This window comes from Sceloporus occidentalis, unplaced genomic scaffold (assembly GCF_023333645.1).
Source record: "Sceloporus occidentalis isolate IW3139 unplaced genomic scaffold, rSceOcc1.0.p SCAF_5, whole genome shotgun sequence".
In the NCBI taxonomy this organism is placed as follows: Eukaryota; Metazoa; Chordata; class Lepidosauria; order Squamata; family Phrynosomatidae; genus Sceloporus; species Sceloporus occidentalis.
The window spans coordinates 1,670,891-1,690,596 of record NW_028316985.1 but is presented as its reverse complement, the minus strand read 5'-3'; the positions used below and the strand labels follow the sequence as shown (position 1 = coordinate 1,690,596).

At 39.5% G+C, this 19,706-nt stretch overlaps 1 protein-coding gene and 1 long non-coding RNA gene across 2 annotated transcripts in view; one reads left to right on the top strand and one right to left on the bottom strand.

The window, feature by feature from the left end:
• The window catches only part of LOC149311526 (sperm acrosome-associated protein 5-like), a 46,931-nt gene extending 31,321 nt beyond the window's left edge, over positions 1–15,610 (top strand). Inside the window, exons 3-4 of the mRNA XM_089526570.1 lie at positions 15,404–15,478; positions 15,561–15,610. Of these exons, the coding sequence (XP_089382696.1) occupies positions 15,404–15,478; positions 15,561–15,610 (125 nt within the window). The remainder of the gene's footprint in view (positions 1–15,403; positions 15,479–15,560) is intronic.
• Positions 15,611–16,048: 438 nt separating this feature from the next.
• On the bottom strand, positions 16,049–19,314 carry LOC149311525 (uncharacterized). Its single transcript, XR_016281378.1, has 3 exons — positions 18,682–19,314; positions 18,191–18,375; positions 16,049–16,623 (listed from the first exon to the last, which is right to left on the bottom strand). It is a non-coding gene; the product is annotated as an uncharacterized LOC149311525 (long non-coding RNA).
• Positions 19,315–19,706: the final 392 nt, after the last annotated feature.

The following is a 19,706-nucleotide window of genomic DNA, read 5'->3' as shown; positions in this document are numbered from 1 at the left end:
CGCATCACGGCTGGATGGACAGCAGATGGGAAACGATCGCAGCTTCAGTTTCAGGCCGAGGCAAGACCTGTCTTTCCAGAGAAATGCTCTGGTGCATCCAGCGATGGATCTGTATCCTACGACTATCAGTCCAAGTCATGTGCAGCAAGAGTGCTGGAGTCTGGAGAGAATTACATTCCAACCAGAGTCTGGGCCATCAACCAGAGAATGCATCAGTTCTTCTCTCTGAAAAAGCCCTGCTCTTTTGCAGAGACCTCCGTCCCCTTGGAGTATATATACACCTGGGTATGGTCTGGTCCACAAAGGCTAGAGGAGAGTTGCGTGAATTGTGGTGTTTGGAATTTGTGGAGGAGCCTGGAGAAGGAGAGGTGAGGCAAGAGAGAAGAAGGAGAGGGTCTGCAACAGCAGAAAGAAAAGTATATAATCAGCGGAGACCAGTCTTTTGGGGTTTCTTCCTGGACGTTTCCTCTACCTCTGAAGGAACAGCAGATGAGAAACGACTGCAGCTTCAGTCTCAGGCTCAGACAAGACCTGTCTTCTCAGAGAAATGCTCTGGTTCATCTAGCGATGGATCTGTATCCTCCAAATAGCCTACCAAGTGTACCTTCACCCAAAGGGAAGTTCAGGATCGATGGCACATGATGGATGCGGAGAACATATGCGAGGACCAACAGCCATCGCAGGCTGTAGCTGTTCGTTCCTCAAAGCCTAATAATCCGTTTTCCTCTCAATGGTGGCTTCCCCTCCTCAGGGTCCTCTGGCCGGGAGCCCCAGGCATTCCAGGGAAGCTGAACCATTTCCCCAGTAGCTTCCTGTGGCAACTTCAGATAGCAGCTCAGGTTGGGAAACAAACAATGCAGTTTCTTTTTGCTTCCGCGAGGAAGTGCATCGTTGCCTTGCTGTTTGGTTGCTGCAGCAACGATGTGGGGCAAAGAGTGGCGGCACCGAGCCGCCCATCTGTTGAGCTCCATAGTGTTCATTACGGGGCCGTTCCCACTTAACTTTTAAATCGCTATATAATACACCGATTGTATTAAAACCGATTAAAACCGATGTAAAATACCATGCTATTTACCCCGCTTTCCGAATCGGGTTATTTTTCGTTCCTATTTATCCCTATAAACCAGTTTTAATGTTGCCGATCATTCCCATTTAAGACATAAATCGGTGTATAATGTAGGATTTAAACTGGTTTCGTGGTTGTCAATCAAATGACGTAGTTGTGACATAGTTTTAAACCGGAGTAATATAACTCGATGTATGTCCTGCATTAGTTCCCATTTGTCCGTCCGTTATCATTTCCTCTTCTGTTTTGCGCCTTTTTTTTTAAAGGACCAATGAGGCTGCGCTTCGGCTTAAACGTCAAACGCGCTTGTGCCTTACAAGCCCTCCCCCTTCGCTCCGCAGTTCTCCTCCTTCATACAGCCATGGATCCTCTAAGCGAGCTTCACAATTTTTTTGCTCTGATTAGCATGCTTATACATAACTTGATGGAGCAATGCGAAATAGTCATGTCTATATTTGAAAATGGTGAGCATGATGCAGAAATGCTTGCACATCTGGAAGATCTTAATGGCATGCTTCGTTTCTACTCGCAAAATTCCCAGTTGAGCATGCAGCCAATGTCTAGAAGGTGGTGGATATACCCCAAATCTGATGTTCACTGGAACGTTTATGCCAGAACTGTCTGGTCTGATGAGATGTGGAAACGGAGTTTCAGAATATGCTTGTTAAGGAGCTGCGTCCTCATCTTACCCGGAGAGACACAAGGCTACGTAAGGCAGTCCCTGTGGAAAAGCAAATTGTCATGGCCGTCATGTACCTGGCCCATAAAGGCTCTTATGCAACAGTTGCTACTTTTTTTGGAGTGGGCAAGTCGACTGCTTACAGGGCGATAATTCAAATCTTCCTTTGCATGGAGACACATCTGCTCCGTAGAGCTGTCTACCTTGGAGACTACAGAAAGGTTGGTAAATTCTTTGGCCTTTTTCGATTTTGTAGGCTGTTTCCAGCTATTCGAGGGTACATTAATTTTTTTTTAATTTTACTACTGATAAGATTTGGATTTTTTCTTAGACATCCATAACCTTGAATTGTAATTGAAAAGAGAGAGAGAGAGATTGAAAGAGAGAGGGGGAGGGAGAGAGGGATGGATAGATAGATAGCTGGATAGATAGCTGGATAGATAGCTGGATGGATGGATGGATGGATGGATGGATGGATGGATGGATAGATATATAGCTGGATAGATAGATAGCTGGATGGATAGATAGCAGGATAGATTGAAAGATATATGGATAGATGTTTCTACAGGTACAGGGGGCGGGCGGTTCATTCATAGGGAGGTGTGAGGTACTTGTAAGAGAGAGAAAGAGGAGGGAAAGAAGCCGTCCTTCCTGCCTCCCAAGCTTCATTGAAAGCGAAGACAATAGGAAGGAAAATAACGCCTTCCTCACATTTGGCTTTGGTGCTTGGAATGTATCAATGCATTAATCTACTTTGTAATTATTAAACCATAACTGACACATTCTTTCTAATGTTTCATCCCTAGGTAATGGCTGGTTTTGAGAGGCTAGGATTTCCACAGGTGGTTGGGGCAATAGACGGCTGTCATATTCCTATAATTGCACCTGCTCATGAGGGCGCGCAGTACATCAATCGGAAGCAAAGGCACTCCATGATTTTGCAGGTGACATGTGACCATAAAGGAAGATTTCTGGATTTGTTCACCGGGTTCGCTGGGTCCAACCACGACACATTTCTGTTGAAAGAATCCCCCATTTTCCATGCACTTAAGGCTGGTATTTATGTACCCGGGCGTCTGACTGTGACTTTTGCAGGAAAACAAGTTGGCCCAATTCTGCTTGGAGACGGTGGTTACCCGATAAAACCTTTCCTGCTAATCCCTTTCCAGGTGGGACACAGCAAAAGGGAGGGGGTGTTCAACAGAAGGCTGTCAAAAGCACGTTGTATCGTGGAGAGGAGCTTTGGTAGATTAAAGTCAAGATTTCGGGCCCTCCAGTGCGGGCTCAATCTCTCCATGGATAACATACCATCAGCGATTCTTGCTGGTTGCATTCTCCACAACATTATTGAAACCAATGGGGAGGTTTTAAATGGAAGGAACACTTCTCCAGAAACATTTGTTATAGACCCACGACGTTACATCAGTGATGATGATGAGAAGAATTTGGGGGAGGGAATAAGAGATGCCTTTGTGACATATTTTAATTCCTAAATTAGGTAATTAAGAAACGGCTATGAAATACTAACATGGCTTCAATATTCATCAAGAATATGTTTTCGTATAATGTATATCAATAAATCATTTCAACAAATGACTCTTACTTTTATTGTAGTTTTTGATTAAACCTTTCATTGCTATTCAACATTTCAATACACTTGTAATAGTTTCTCAGCTCTGTGGAGACATACTACTGATGATGATCATCACTTTAACTGACCTGTTATCCCATGCCTCCTTTGTGACTTGTTGCTATGGGGAATGTAATTTTTTGGGATAAAACAATTTCTTTCTTTCGATAAATAAACACTATTTGTTTTTTGGGGGGGACAGTCTGGAGGACATTAGGGATGGATTGTGAGAAGGGGGGGCAGACTACGTTCAACCATTTTGAAGGGCTAAAAGCCCCCACCCTCACACACACACACAGAAGGAGGGTCAAGCCTTTACCTCAGGAAGGGGGAAGAGGGGAAGAAGGGGAGGGGGGCTGCTCCAATTCCGTGCCATTGCCAAAGGCGCCTCTGGTTCATTCACGGGAAAGGAGAGAGGCAAGAGAGCTGTCTTTTGCAGGAAGGAACAATAAACAACCCTTTTAGTGAAGGGAAGGGGAGGAAAAAGAGAAAAGCGGACTTTCTTCCTTGCATTCTCCTCTCAGGGCTCCTGCTGCCCTGGTGCCTTCCCAAAACCACAAATGCGCGGGGAGCTCTGGCATGTTCCCTTTTTGGGGGGGGCAGCCTCATCCTCTGCTCTCTGGATGGCAACCTGCATGTGGAGGGGGCAGGGAAGGAAGAGAGCAGTGTTGCCAATTTCGCGACTTTCTCGCGAAAATGGGGACTTTTCAGAGCTTTTCGTGTGATTTTCGCGCCTGGCTCTTTTTCAGTGCCTTTTCAGCGACTTTGGCCCATTTCAGCTCCAGCCCTTTGGAGTGTAACAGTTTTCAGCCAAGAGGGCTGGAGAAAACTCTCTCTCTCTCTCTCTCTAAGCCTCCCTCTGAGAGCCAGGAGGGAGCAAGCCCAACCAACCCCAACTGTTTGGAGGAATAGTTCAGCCAATCAGAGAGAGGACAGTGATTGCCCCCCCCCCCAGGCATTCTCAGGCTCCAGGGGCAAAAGTGCTGGAGAGAGGCAGGGAGTGAGGGATCTTGGCTGGCTTCATCCCAATTGCCTTGGATTTCCAAGTAAGACCTAAGTTTTAAGGCACACAAAGGCAATACTTGATCATGGTCTCATGGCTTGATGTTGTGGACTTCTGTGTGTGCCTGAGAGTGACAATTGAATTTCTGAATTCCTGAGCTTGCGCAGAGTGCCCCAAGCCTACCTCTCAGGGTCCTTGTTGTACTGTGAGTATCATTTGGGTTGTGTGATGTGAATGTGATGTCCCTGAGTGTGTGTGTGTGTTATTGAATAAATCTGCCTCTGAGCATGGGCAGAGCACCTGGCAAGTTGGCATCCCTGCTCTGTCTTCCAAGAAGTTTGTTTTGTGGCTCTCTTTTTCGTTCTCTTTTCCATTGCCATCCATACTGCAGAAATAATCCAGTTTGGCACTGCTTCTAACTGCAAGGCTCCCTGCGATGATGGGATTCTGGGCAGAACAAACCACCAAGCCCAGAATTTCATGCATGGAGCCCTGGCTGCCGGTAAAAGCAGTGTCTCAACATGTCACAACAAACTACAATTCCCAGGATTCCCTGGTTTGACAAGGGAATTGCCTCCACGCTTCCAGATCACAGCCCCAGAGAATGAGTCTACAGGATATCAGTGTTGCCAGTTTAAGTCCACTTCTTCAGCTGCATTTGGATTTAATAATAATAATAATAATGGTGATGATGATAGATAGATCTTGTAGCACCTTTGAGTCTCACTGAAAGAAAAGTTGGCAGCATGAGCTTTCCTAGACTTAAGCGTATTTCCTCAGATGCATGGGAATTGTAGTTCATTGTGGCACGAGCTCTTTCTCACAAAACTACAATTCCCAGGGTTCCCTAGCACTGAGCCAGGGCAGTTAAAGCGGTCTGAAACTGGATTATTTCTGCAGTGTGTCTTGGACCCAACTCAGGCTGCATCTTCACTCCAGAGACAACCCAGTTTCATACCGTTTTTACTGCCATGGCCCAGTGCTATGAAATCCTGGGAATTGTAGTTTGTTGTCACACCAGAGTTTGCTAAGAGAGAAGGTTAAATGTCTCCGAAAACTAGAATTCCCAGGATTCCCTAGCACTGAGCCAGGGCAATTAAAAGGGTGTCAAACTGGATTTATTTCTGCAGTGCGGTTGCATCCGAACACCTTTCTATTTGGCACAAAGCTTCCTGAACCCCCTTCATGTCAAAATAAATATCTTAAAAGGACTGAAAGATTCTTTGTTTGGTTCAATGGTGATTTTGAGAGTTGAAATAAGTTACAATTATTTTTATTCAATTATGTTTACGTTTATTTGCAAAACATCCGCCATTTTAACATTATGGGAATTTTCTGGGAATTGTGACTGAAAATTCAGTGTGATGTGAGGGGATTCAGCGGGTTTTGGACAAGCATTTCCGGGAATTATCTCCGAGGCTTGTTGGCAACACTGGAAGAGAGTATGCCAAATAGAGCGAAAGGGAGAGAGGGAAACCGCAGCCACATCTAGACTTCAATCAACTTCCTCAGATGCATTTAGATGCAATAATAATAATAATATTATAATATAATAATAATATAATAATAATAATAGTAATAGTAATATAATAATAATAATAATAATAATAATAATAATAATAATAATATGTATAGAGATCTTGCAGCATGCACCTTTGGGACTCACTGAAAGAAATTGACAGCCTGAGCTTTTGAAGACAGTCTACTTATTCAGATGCATTTAGATACAAGAACAACAAGGCTTGGTGGCCTTCCCTTCAACACAAGCAAGCTCCCTTCCAGAAAGAAAATGGAGGTTGGGGATGATGTTAGGGATGTTAGGGATGATGGGAGTTGCAGCTCTTCTCCTGGCTTTCACTCTCACCCCCTTGGTCAGCGGAAGAACAACCAGTTTGACCAGTAGCTCTGAGAATTGGCTGAAGATGTCTTCCAATCTTCTCTGGAGTCTGCTGGTTCTTGTTCAGCTCTCAAGACACCAGTCAACACAGTAGTCTTCTTAAAAGGATCTACTTTTATTCTAATATATACACTATGCACAAAACAATTCACTACTCACAAAACCCACACTACTATACTCCTCAACACCCACAAAAAGTATTGCCATACATTGTTGCTTATATAGACATTTGTCTCTCTATTCATTATACAGTTGCCACCTCCTGGGCGTGTACATACATTATGATTGACATACCATACTTGGCTCAATCTAGACCTCACATTGCATCATACATTACTGTCCACTCAATGACTCTCAGGTGATATCAATTTGCACCTTTTCACTTTGTCATTGCCTCATATGTCCTTGGCTTTCAGGACCTTCTAATTACATTACTTACAACACCTGTGTGACAATTCAATAACTTTTGCTGTGTCATGTTACTTCCAAATACATTCATATACATATTATATTTCTTGTGACTATATATCCCATGTGGCTTTTTTCCTGACAATCCCCTCCGAAATAGAATATTGTATGTGAATTATATTGTCATTCCAATCAACTGAGACAATCTCTCGTGTTTTTCAACTGTCAAAGCCTTTGTAAAAATGTCTGCTATGTTGTGTTGTGTCTCTATGTACTTTAACTCTATTTCTCCTTTCTGGACCATTTCTCTTACGTTCTGGTATCTTACACCTACGTACTTTGTTCTGTTTTTCAGACTTTCTGTTTCTGCCATTACTATACAGGACTGCGAATCTTCATGAATTTCTACAGGAATTTTAAAGCTTTCATTCAAATCAATCAATAATTGTTCTATCCACTGTACCTCATTTGTGACTTCATTCAAAGCTGCGAACTCAGCCTCACTAGTGCTCAATGCTACGTTTGTCTGTTTTCTACTTCTCCACACAATGGGACTTTCGCTGTATCTTATAATCATTCCAGTCACTGACTTTTTGTCCCCTGATTCCGAAGCAAATGAACTATCTACATAACAATCCAAATCAGCATTGCTTTTTCTAATTATCAACCTCTTGTCTATGGTTCCTTTCAGATACCTAATCAAATGTTTCACTGCTGTCCAATCCTCAATTCTCGGGTCGTTTACTCTTCTTGCCAAAACATGAACCGCGTACGAGATGTCTGGTCTGGTATGGCTAGAAATAAACTGTAAAGATCCAACAACACTTCTAAACAATCTTTTATCCTCAAAAGCTCTTGTAACTTCCTCTGACAGAAAACTTGTAGTCATCGGAGTTTTCACAACCTTTGCACTATGTAAACCACATTTCTCAATTAACCTTTCAATTTTCTTGCTTTGACTCAGCAAACAATGCCCTTCTTCAGTCCATTCTACATTTATCCCTAAGTAAGACTTCAACATACCTAAATCTTTCAACACAAATTTCTTTGACAATTCATTTTTCACCAACTCAATTTCTTTCTTTGATTTGGCTGCAACGCACAAATCATCCACATAGATCAACAAAATTACATCTCCTTTTGTGTATACACAAGCATCAGCAACACTTCTCTTGTAACCTAACTTCTCCAATTCATCATTGATGCATATATTCCAAGCTCTTGCACTTTGCTTGAGACCGTACAATGCTTTCTTCAACCTGTATACATTCTGACTACCACCTACTTCAAAACCTTGAGGTTGCTCCATGAAAATTTCTTCTTCTAAATTGGCATTTAAATAAGCCGTCTCAAAATCAAAATGCTCTACAATCAGATCTCTCTTTCCTGCAACTGCTAATACCATTCTTAAACTCTCTGCTTTTGCGGTTGGAGAAAAAGTTTTGTCATAATTTTCAAACTGTTCCTGTGAAAAGCCTTTTGCTACCAACCTTGCCTTATATTTCACACTACCATCAGGCATGTCTTTCCTTTTATAAACCCACTTGCAACCAATGACTTTTCTATCCTTGGGTCTTCCTACTATTTCAAAAACATCTTTCCTTTCTAAGCAATCAAATTCACACTCCATTGCTTCACACCACTTCTCCTGTTCCTCTTTAGGAAAATTTTCTATTTCAGCAAAACTTTCTGGTTCTTCAAAAACCAAACAAGCTTTTGCATTGGTCACCACAAATCTGTCAGGAGATTTTCTAGTTCTTTGACTACGTCTAGGTACTAACTCTGTTGTTCTGCCTCTCTCTTCCTCATCTCTGTCTACACTGGAAGTTGTGGCTTTCTTACTGAATCTCTTGTCCTCTGTCATGCGTGTGGTTTTTGGTCTGGACATTTCACTATCTGAGGAGCTATCACTGCTACTCGTGGATGGTTCTTCTGGTTTTACTATAACCCCTCCATTTCCTGGAGATGCTTGGCTTTGGGTCTGAGTCTCTGCCTCACTTGAGTTGCCTAACTTCACAAACACTTCCTTATTTGCATGGAGTTTTTCCCAACCAGCATATCTTTCAAAATTGGCAGATCTCGAATGTCTCACTTCTTTTCCTCCTAAATAGAATTTGTAACTGTTTCCAGAATACCCCAAAAACATCATTCTTCTACTCTTGGGTTCACCTTTGTTTCTAAAGCATGCAGGTGTGTACACATATGCATATTGACCAAAGATTCTTAGGTATTTAAAATTAGGAATTCTACCATATAGAACTCTATAAGGAATATCATCTATTACTGAATGATAGAGTCTATTGGTTATGTGTACAGCTGTCAAAACAGCTTCACCCCAAAAATTATCACTTACACCCGCGTCAGCCATCATACAAGCAGTTAACTTTTTGATTTCTTGAATCTTTCTCTCTGCAAGCCCATCCTCACTAGGACATGCAGGATTTGTTGTGTGGTGTGTTATGCCAACCTTTTGAAACCAATAAAACAATTCATTAGATAAAAATTCCCCGCCTTTATCAGTTATAATTGTGTCTACTCTGAAATCAAATTTTCTTTCAACCATTCTTATCCAAGATTTTAAGCTTTGCCCAGCGTCTGACTTATTTTTCAGTATTCTGACAAATGTAAATCTAGTGTATCTGTCCACAATTACCAAATAATACTTGCATCCTCCTATAGATAAACAGTTTGCGTGGGCAACGTCAGCATGTACAAATTCAAAAGGTCTTCGTGCAATTCTTTTTGTCTTTTTTGCTACAGGATATGACTTAATTTTCACTTGACTACAAATGGTACAATCCAAATGATTTTTACAGTCTGCCACTCTCAGATCAGGGCACATACTGATTAGGTTCTTTAAGCATTTAAAGCTTGCATGACCAAATTTTCTATGTAACTCATGTATACAATCCTTGTGTAACGGAACATTATCAACATTGTTTACATTCTCTACTTTGTAATGATCAACATTTTCCTCTAGGAAATAAAGCTTATCTTTCTTTAGCCCTATTCCGCAAAGCTCACCATTTAACTTTATCTTGCAAAAATTCTTTTCAAAAATTACAGTGTAGTCCTGGTCTGTTAATCTACTGACTGATAATAAATTGTTTTCCAACTCTCTCACATGTAGCACATTATTAAACTCTTGTTTTAACCCCGGAATGTAAACAGATCCCATTTCTTTTACTGAACTTACTTCATTGCCATTAGCTAGAATTACTGCATTAATATTGGCAGATTTCCTATTTTCAATCAACTCAATGTCATTACACATATTACTAGTTGCACCAGAATCTATTAACCATTTAGAATCTTTTCTATGTTTCTCTTTTATCATTGTTGCACGTTCCTTCTTGTTGTAACTGCCCCTGAAAAATGTCGGCTTGTTCTGTCTCTGTTGCTGAAAGTTCCGCGTCTGCGGTCTGTTATCTCTCTGTCTGTACTGGTCAGCAGCCAATTGTTGACAGTTTCTTTGCAAATGTCCTGCCTTTCCACAGTGGTAACAACGTCGTTTTTCTCTCACGGGAGCTGCTGCTTGGTGTTCTCTTAACTCAGGAGCCTGTTGCAGTCTAGGTGCTGATTTCTGTGAGTCTTCTTTTTCAGACAATCTTCTCTGATTTTCCTCCAAAATTCTTGCTACTATTAAGTCTCTGCTTAGTTCAGCCTCAGGCAGATTCTGAAGACTGTTAGTGATGGAGTCCCATGAACTGTCTAAAGACTCTATTAGGATGTAACATTGCTGTTCTTTGTTTATTTGGACACCTCTTAATTCTGCCTCCACAAACAGGTTTTGCATTTTCTTTAAATGTTCAACCACACACTGTCCCTTAGTCATCTTTTGTCTATAGATTCTTTTAGACCAAAGCATTTTGGCAAAAGCTGTAGTTGGAGTATGTAGCCTTTCAAGAGTCTCCCAAACTTCTTTTGCGGAGCCCTTATCTCTCACATCGTTTATCATGTCCTCCTCGAGCATCAAATACAAGCATGCTTTTGCCTTGCTATCTCTTTCTTTGGCGGCTGCACTTGCATCGGCTGTTAGCCCCGTCTCGACTGTGGCCCATAAACCTTCTTTAATCAGTAGTGACTGTGCATAAACTTTCCAGGTGGAGTAATTGTGGGAGTTCAACTTGCTAAACTTCAACACTTCCATCTTATCTTGTGCAGTGACTCAATTTGGCAAAGTCCTTCCTGAGTTTGCACAGCTGCCTCGTCTCGGGCTTTTCCAAAACACAAAACACTTCACTCACGAGCTTACCAGTGCAGCGTACACAGCTTGCTCTGATCGGTCGTCCACAAAACTTTCTTTCTCTTCCAGGAAAGTTCAGTTTCTGTGGATGCTGGGTGTTCCAGTAACTGGCTCTGGGCCCATAACCCTTGTTAGGGATGATGGGAGTTGCAGCTCTTCTCCTGGCTTTCACTCTCACCCCCTTGGTCAGCGGAAGAACAACCAGTTTGACCAGTAGCTCTGAGAATTGGCTGAAGATGTCTTCCAATCTTCTCTGGAGTCTGCTGGTTCTTGTTCAGCTCTCAAGACACCAGTCAACACAGTAGTCTTCTTAAAAAGATCTACTTTTATTCTACTATATACACTATGCACAAAACAATTCACTACTCACAAAACTCTCACTACTATACTCCTCAATACCCACACTACTATACTCCTCAATACCCACACTACTATACTCCTCAATACCCACAAAAAGTATTGCCATACATTATTGTTTATATAGACATTTGTCTCTCTATTCATTATACAGTTGCCACCTCCTGGGCGTGTACATACATTATGATTGACATACCATACTTGGCTCAATCTAGACCTCACATTGCATCATACATTACTGTCCACTCAATGACTCTCAGGTGATATCAATTTGCACCTTTTCACTTTGTCATTGCCTCATATGTCCTTGGCTTTCAGGACCTTCTAATTACATTACTTACAACACCTGTGTGACAATTCAATAACTTTTGCTGTGTCATGTTACTTTCAAATACATTCATATACATATTATATTTCTTGTGACTATATATCCCATGTGGCTTTTTCCTGACAGGTTGGAAGTTGGTTTAATGGAGGTCCCACTGGGACCTCCATTAAACCAACACTCTCTCAGCCCCAAAGAAACACCCGCTGGAAAAATTTGCCAGGAAAACCCCATGATAGATTTGCCTTTGGGTTGCCATGAGTCAGAACCAACTTGCAAATAGCATCAGCAATGGGATCCTGGGATTTATAGTTTTGTAAGCTATGTAGCCATCTCTGCCAGCCACAAGAAACTGTAGTGCAATTCCCAGATCTCCTCCTCATTTCATCATTTATTTCATTTATTCTGTGCCACCTTTTCCCCCAGAAAAGGACCGAAGGCAGTTTTGTTTCTATGGTTGACACCACTTTAACTTCCATTATCGCTCTGTGCTATGGAATTTTGGGATTTGTAGTTTTGAGGACCTGTTTAGCCATCTCTGTCTGGTGCCACAACAAACTTCAAATCCCAGCATTCCACGGCATGGAGCCAAGGGCAGTAAAAGTGGCATCAAAATGGATTATTTCTTCAGTGCAGGTGCAGAGTCCTTCCTCTCAAGCAGTTCATGTCAGATAAATTCAGGTTAATAAAGCAAAGTGCAGCTGCTCAAGCAATAAGCAGCACGCAGCCACTCTGTTCATGCTCAGAGACACTCTGTTCATATTCTGAGACACAGGGGGGCAAAAAAGGAGCTACTTGAGGATGAGCTTATGAAACATGAATGGGTTCAATGCTTGGACTCTAGTAGCTTCGATATATACACCATTATACATATATAAACATACCAAACTCCCAAATACATCTAGTCCTCAGCATTTTGGATAAGGGAGATTCAACCTGTAGTTGATTATTGCTATAAGTCACCTTTTCTTCCTTTGATATTTTGTTTTAGAGCCTTCCTTCTCCCTTCCTTCCTTTTTCTTCCTTTCTTCCCCTTCCTTCCTTCCTTCCTTCCTTCTTTCTTTCCTTTCTCTTCCTTCCTTCCTTTAGTTATCCCTCCCCTCGATTTTCCTTCCCTTTCTCCTTTTTTTTGGAAAGAGGGGCAAAGATGTTGACACACACACACACACACAAACAAGCCAAATAAAAACTTGTATGGACGTTTCAAGACATTAATCAACATGGTTTGATACACTTTGCCCAGCCCATTCCTCTGCTTGAGCTGCAAACTTTTATGGCTGCAGGAGATAAATCTCCCTATTGTCTTTAATGAAATATGTTTTAAAAAAACAATACCCAAGTTTTGAAAAGGAAATTTATAAAGAAATCGTATAGAAACTACTTCTAATATTTCTGCTACTTGGCCTACAACTGTAATTTGCTCAGAAAATCTAGATTGTTCCTCCTATGTCTATTGCTAGGCACAGCTTCTAACAATAGATCCACTGCGCCTTTTTTTAAATACCATCTCTAGCCATTGCTTCTGTGATTTGAGCGCTTTTTCATTGTATTCTTTTGGTGACACATCTACTTCTTACCGATATGCAATGCAATGCAATATATATATATATATATATATATATATATATATATATGCGGGCAAACATATACACTTATAGGAGTGTTTTTAAAAACATCGCCTATGGATGACCTTAACAGCAACATTGTTTGTAACAATAATGTAATTAAACTTTGTAAAGAAGTACTTAAATACATAGGGGTGGTTCTCATATACAGCTATTAACATCTCTATTGAAATAAACAGCAACATTGTTTACTATCTGATTTTTTAACCTTTGCGAAAGGTATAAAAAAAGGAACAGCGGGTATTTTAACCTCCGTGGGTTTGAGGATGGAGCAGGTACAGAGGTACATGTATTGGCGCACAGAGGAGGTGCAAATTATGCTGGCCATAATTTTGAGGTACAAGAAAATTGTGCCAATTATGATGCAGAGCACGGCGCGGAAAAATTGCCACATTTTCCGCCGCGTGGCTAAAGAACTGCAGGATAGTGGCTACCCCCGGTCATGGCAAATGACTAGGAGGAAATTTAAATGTATAAAAACTAAATTTTATACAATACTTAATAGTTTTGGCCCGGATCCGCCTCCCCATGAGATCGCCAAATTTCCACATTTTGCAAGTCTCAGGGAAATGTGGGAGATTGCGGGATCACCACACCGGATGAATGCTTTCCAGCGGGTAAGTTGAAAGCCCCCTTCGCCTAATCAAAGATGTAACCAAAAATCCCTTCCTTGTATTGCCTAGCCTAGCAATGTTGCCATGCATTTCCTCTGAGGCTGAGACAGTGTAACTTGGGTGTGGGTGTGTGCGAGTGTGTGAAGGACCCTGGATCACTGAAAGGAGCATTACATTAATATCACGTGATTCTGCCTAAACAGTCATTCAGCATTAGATTAATATAAAAGTGATTATGCCTAAATAGTCTGGATAGCTGTTTTCAACATAAGTGCTCTCCCAGGATCTAGGTGAATGTGGGGGAGATGTATACCTTCCTATAACTAGTTTTCATGGCCACAGATCTTTTCCTTTGTTATTCCATTCATTTCCTGAGCCCAATGCAGAGTACAATCAAGCCTTCCCTTCCCCCATTTGAGCCAAATGCAGTTCACATTGGTAATCTTTCCCTCTTAACCAAAGGCAGCACCCTCAAACAAGACTACTGTCTTTTGGTTTCTTGATAGTTAAATTTGTGGAGGGTTTAACATTGCATACTTGTAAGGCTGAGAGTTTCTGACTGTCTCAAAGGTATTGGAATTGGTCAGAGATGGTTTGCCTGCACCTTTACTTTTGGCTGTGACGCGGTTTGTAGTAACAAAGCGAGGGGAACCAACTTCTACTTGCAGCGCGAGTTACCCGACATCGTTCCTACAGAGATGCCTCAATGGCAGATTGCAGCCCCTCCCCAAATCAAAGATGTAACCAAAAATCCCTTCCTTGTCCTGGTGCCCATTCCCATATCCAATTCACCATTAACCCAAGGCTGCTCCCACAAACAAAATCCCAGTGTGGGGTCTAGCCTAGCAATGTTGCCATGCATTTCCTATGAGGCTGAGACTTGGGAGTGTGTGTTTTTTGTGTTTGTTTTGGGGCCCAGTTCCCATTTTCCCTCCCCCTGAACCTAGGGCTGCTTTGTACATAAGGGCTATCCATGGAGGATTTAGGGGAATGTGGGGGAGGGGTATACTAGGAAGGTGTGACTTCAACACCTCCTCCTTTCCTTTGTTATCCCATTCATTCACTGAGCCAAATGCAGACTAACCTTTGTAACACCACAGTGTGCATTGATGTTTGCAAACCAGATTCATACTGTTATTAATTTTGAAATGTTATGTTATTAGTTATCATGATGGAATGATTAACAATGCATATCTATTCTTAAACAGTTCCCCAGGATCCACAAGAAGGGACATCAAATGGCAAGTATTAAATCATTATTATTTGCAGATACTGAACTTGATGCATGTTAAGCTTGGTGAAAATAACAGATGTCAGTGTACCTGTTTAGGAATTCAGCCAACTGGTATTATAACACATACTGCACATTACTGACTGATGTGCTACCTTACTTAGAGCTTTCATTTATAATACAGTTTTTACTCTGAAAGCATGGAATAATATTTATGTACTGTCAGTACATTTCATGTCTGCATCAATCAGTTAATGATTTTTAAAATGTTTTTTATAATTATGAACATAAGTTTTATACATATTAGATTTTTCAATTTCAGATAAAACACATGAGGAGAGGATATCTGCCTTGGAAGCCAAAGTCCAGCTCCTAGAAAGTATTTTGAGCCAGAACAGTATGTCCAATAATAGATAGATCTTTAAACTTGGATAATATCCACTGTAGCTCATCAATTCTTACCTTTTCCCTTGTCTTAGTAGTGACACACCGGAAGAATGAGGAGAATGACCAGAAGGAACTGCGATAGCTTGCTGCTTCAGCTGCTTTGTTTCTTTGGTTTTAAATTAATACAGCACTATAATTACCTTACTTCTCATTCTTTTGTCCGGGTGACGCTATGTTTTGTTATTTATTTATTATTTATAACTGATTTAATTGTGTGTTTTTTTGGTTATTTATGGAGAATGTTACTTTGGTTATTTATTATGTTTTTTCCATTTTTTAACTGATTTTTGTAATGGTTGAAAATATACAGTTCTTTAATAAATATTTTGAAATCTGTTGTGAAATATTTTTGGGTATTTAGTTTTGATAAGATATCTAGGTACACTTTTAAAATTATTTTTCTACAGAAATGAATGCAATATTTCTTTGAACAAAAAATTTATTGGTTATATAGACACATACCATACCAAAACATTTGTAGTGTACTGTCTTTACAATGTACATTATCCGTACTAAAAAATATGCCAAGTTATCTAGTGTGTTACTCATACATTTCTAAGATTTAATTATTAACCATTCTACGTATTTTTAATATTAAACACATCCCTTCTATGCCTAATATTACGGTGAGAAGGGGATTGGTTTGCAAATAAGTCTTTGAGACCTTACTTTGGTCTCTGGTACCTGGATTCTACTAGTACATGGCGCATTTTGGCTTGTGCCCAACTCATTCTTTTCAGGAGTGAGTTGCACATTTTGTTGCTGGGTTCTCGGCTTTCTCTTCACACGTCTAAACACCCTGACTTCTTTATTTTTCAAGTCAGAACAAGCCTCCTTGTAGGTGGAAGAAAAATCTTCCAATACAGAAATGAGCCTCATAAAATTAGCATTGGTTTTCTCAAAATACATTTCCTTCCGATTAATCTCTTTTGCTAGCCGATCATTGCTGTTTTCAATCATCATTTTCACATTCTCTTTGGAAGACTGAATCAATCGTTCACACGTTTTCTCACAGGTCGATTTCTCATTCTTCTTTTAATCATCGCCAATCTCTCGGACGGGGTCAGGCTTTGACGTTGACAGCGGCGTACGCGGCTGGAAATATGAAAACAGTTTAGATAGTCACTTCCTGCATGTCAACAAGATTTTTATAAGTAAATATTAAATATTTTATTGTAATTATAATATTTATTTATATTAAACATCATTTTAAGATATATGTAATATAACAAATATATATAACATTATTATATATTATTCATATTTAGAATATTTATAATACAATTTAAAAATAATATTTAAAAAAATGTTATAATTAATACATTACTTAAATAATAATAACAGTACAATACAATAGAAGAATACATGTAGTCCAATGTATAATTTTATGAGACCAATAAAATGTACCATAACACATTATTATTTAATACTTTAAATTTTTATAGTATATTCATATATATAAGTAACATTAGATATTTTTTAATATTTGAAATATATTTATAATGTATTTAGATATATATTTATGTATAAATACATACATACATACATACATACATATATATATATCTTATGTATATATACATATATACATACACATATATCTGTGGAATAAGTGTATATTTATAATTTAAAAAAATTAATAAATGTATACATAAATTATATTGTTTAACTGTATTTAAACTATATAATTTTATTTTGTTCAACTTGATAATTTATTAGTAAATTATATATAATAATACTCATATCTTATATATCTATAATATATGTACTATTTAAGTAATATATATTATATATATGCATATATATATATATATATATATAAAAACATAATTTTGGAGATGTTACTTCAAATTGAATATAATAAAAAGTATCAAATTTGGTTTTTTTGGAACATAACAAGCATACATATAATGTTATATATATATATATTTATATTTAATATATGTAATAAAAATATTTATGTAATTATATATGTATAACGAATATATATATACGTATATAATGTATTTTTATATGTAACATATATAAATACTATGTAATATATTATATATTTCAAAATATATATAAATACTATAAATACAAATATATATATATATATTTGAAATAATATAGTTATATTGTAAATATAACATGAAAATAGTACAGTTTAAAATATACTATTTTTCCATAGAAAGAATTATAGTAGTGGCTATCTCTCTCTCTCTCTCTCTCTCTCTCTCTCTTCCCCATCTTCATAATATCTTTCACTGCCCCTCCCTCATACAGAGAAAAGAGGAAGAACCCTCCCTTTCTTTCTCCATCTTTCCACCTTCCATTGCTGTGCCTTTCTCTTATCTCATAAGGGCATGATGATTGCCCTTATGAGATAAGAGAAAGAACACCCTCTCTACCATTTCTTCCAGGCCCAGAATGTATATTTGAATAAATTAATCCATTTTGAGGCTGATGAACTTCAACTAAATTTGCTTCAATGTTGTGGAATGCTGGTATATGAAGTTTGTTGTGCCTCCTGACAGAGATAGCTAAACAAGTTTTCTAAACTACCACTCCCAGCCTTACAGAGCACCTCTGAACCCCTGATTCATTTAATAATTGATCATCACCTTCATGCCAAGAACAGATCTAGAAAAAGTAGGGAGCAGAAAATAGGGAACATTCTCACCACTGGGTTTCACTGGTTGAAGATTGGGAAATTCACATTCATCATATTGACATCTTGGCTATCCTGATGCTGAACATTTGCATTGCTGTCATTTTCACTATTTTCTCCATCAGGTTGAATTAGAGTCAGGTCATCGTCATCATTAACCGGTGTCAAGTTGAGCAGAATTGTCCCTGTTTGTGCTTCTGCAAGATGCGCAGAGAAAAAAGAAATATAATAATAATAATAATAATAATAATAATAATATAGCAACGTCTTCCTTTTAGAAATTATATTATGCAAGTATAAATTTATATACTTGTATAATAAGGATATTGTATTATATATTACATTTATATTATTGTATAATTTTATGCAATAAGTAGAATACATAAAACAATATATATATGAGAAACCAATCATTACCTAAAATAAAGTGTTGGAAATGAATTAGGATTAACAGAAATACTAAATGATCAGTACATGCATTCCATGAAGGAAATAAATCTTACCTTGTGAAAATAAATCTTCTGAACCATCATCACTTGACTGGGTATCAGGTGGCATTTCCATAGGTTCATCTGTGTCCTCAAGATGCCTGAACTCAAGACGGTTCCCACCAGCAGCTCTTTTTGGCTCCACAGAGGCGTCTCCAGCTCCCTATGAAATGGGATATTTATGGCACCCATTCCACTTGTTCTAGATAGTTGTGATGCTTTTTTAAACGCTCTCTTTAGACTTTTACATTTCGTCCTACATTCGGAACCACTTCTAGAAAATCCTTTTCTAGAGAGCGGAACTGCTATTTTTTCATAAACACATATGTTTCTGTGACTCTTATTTAGTTGCATCTGTATATCCTCTTCACCCCAAATCGCAATCAAAGCTCTAGTCTCATCTACTTTCCAACTACATCCTCTCCCCCCAACTTTAGAAGTGTCCTCCATAGCTGTTTATTAATTTTAAAATTGGTTCTGCCAAAAGTTGCCAAGGAGGAACACAAGCGGCCGACCTGCAAGCAAGCGTTGTTTTTAAAAATGGCTCTACGGAGAAGAGAGGGATGAAAGGAGGGAGGGGTATACATAAAAGGTGAGAATTCCTCACCTTTGACTCCATCCTAAAACAGGCGATCTCCGAGTTCCTGTTCTTTGTTCTTGCATGAGACAAATGGAGGTACCAAAAGATGCTAATGCTGCTCCCCCCCACCAGAGGCAAAGAGAAAAAGGTGCTTGTAGGAGCGTGTGCGTGCCCGCGCGCACACATCCCCCTTCCCGATTGTGAGGAGCTGAAGTGGTGCCGTGCCCTTCGCTTGTAGGCTGCTGTGCTCGTCCATTCTCTGACCCTCCCTGGCAAAGCGAGACTTCCGCCCCAAAACCGTGCCCTGGCACCGCCCGCTTGTAGGCAGCTGCGCTCGTACACACGCTCACCCCTCCAGCAAGCTCCTTCCCTCTCCTCACTCACCGGCCCTGCCAAAGCAATAGAGCTGCCCTGCCCCAAAACCTTGCCCCTTTCCAGCATATCAATGGGGATGCTTTGA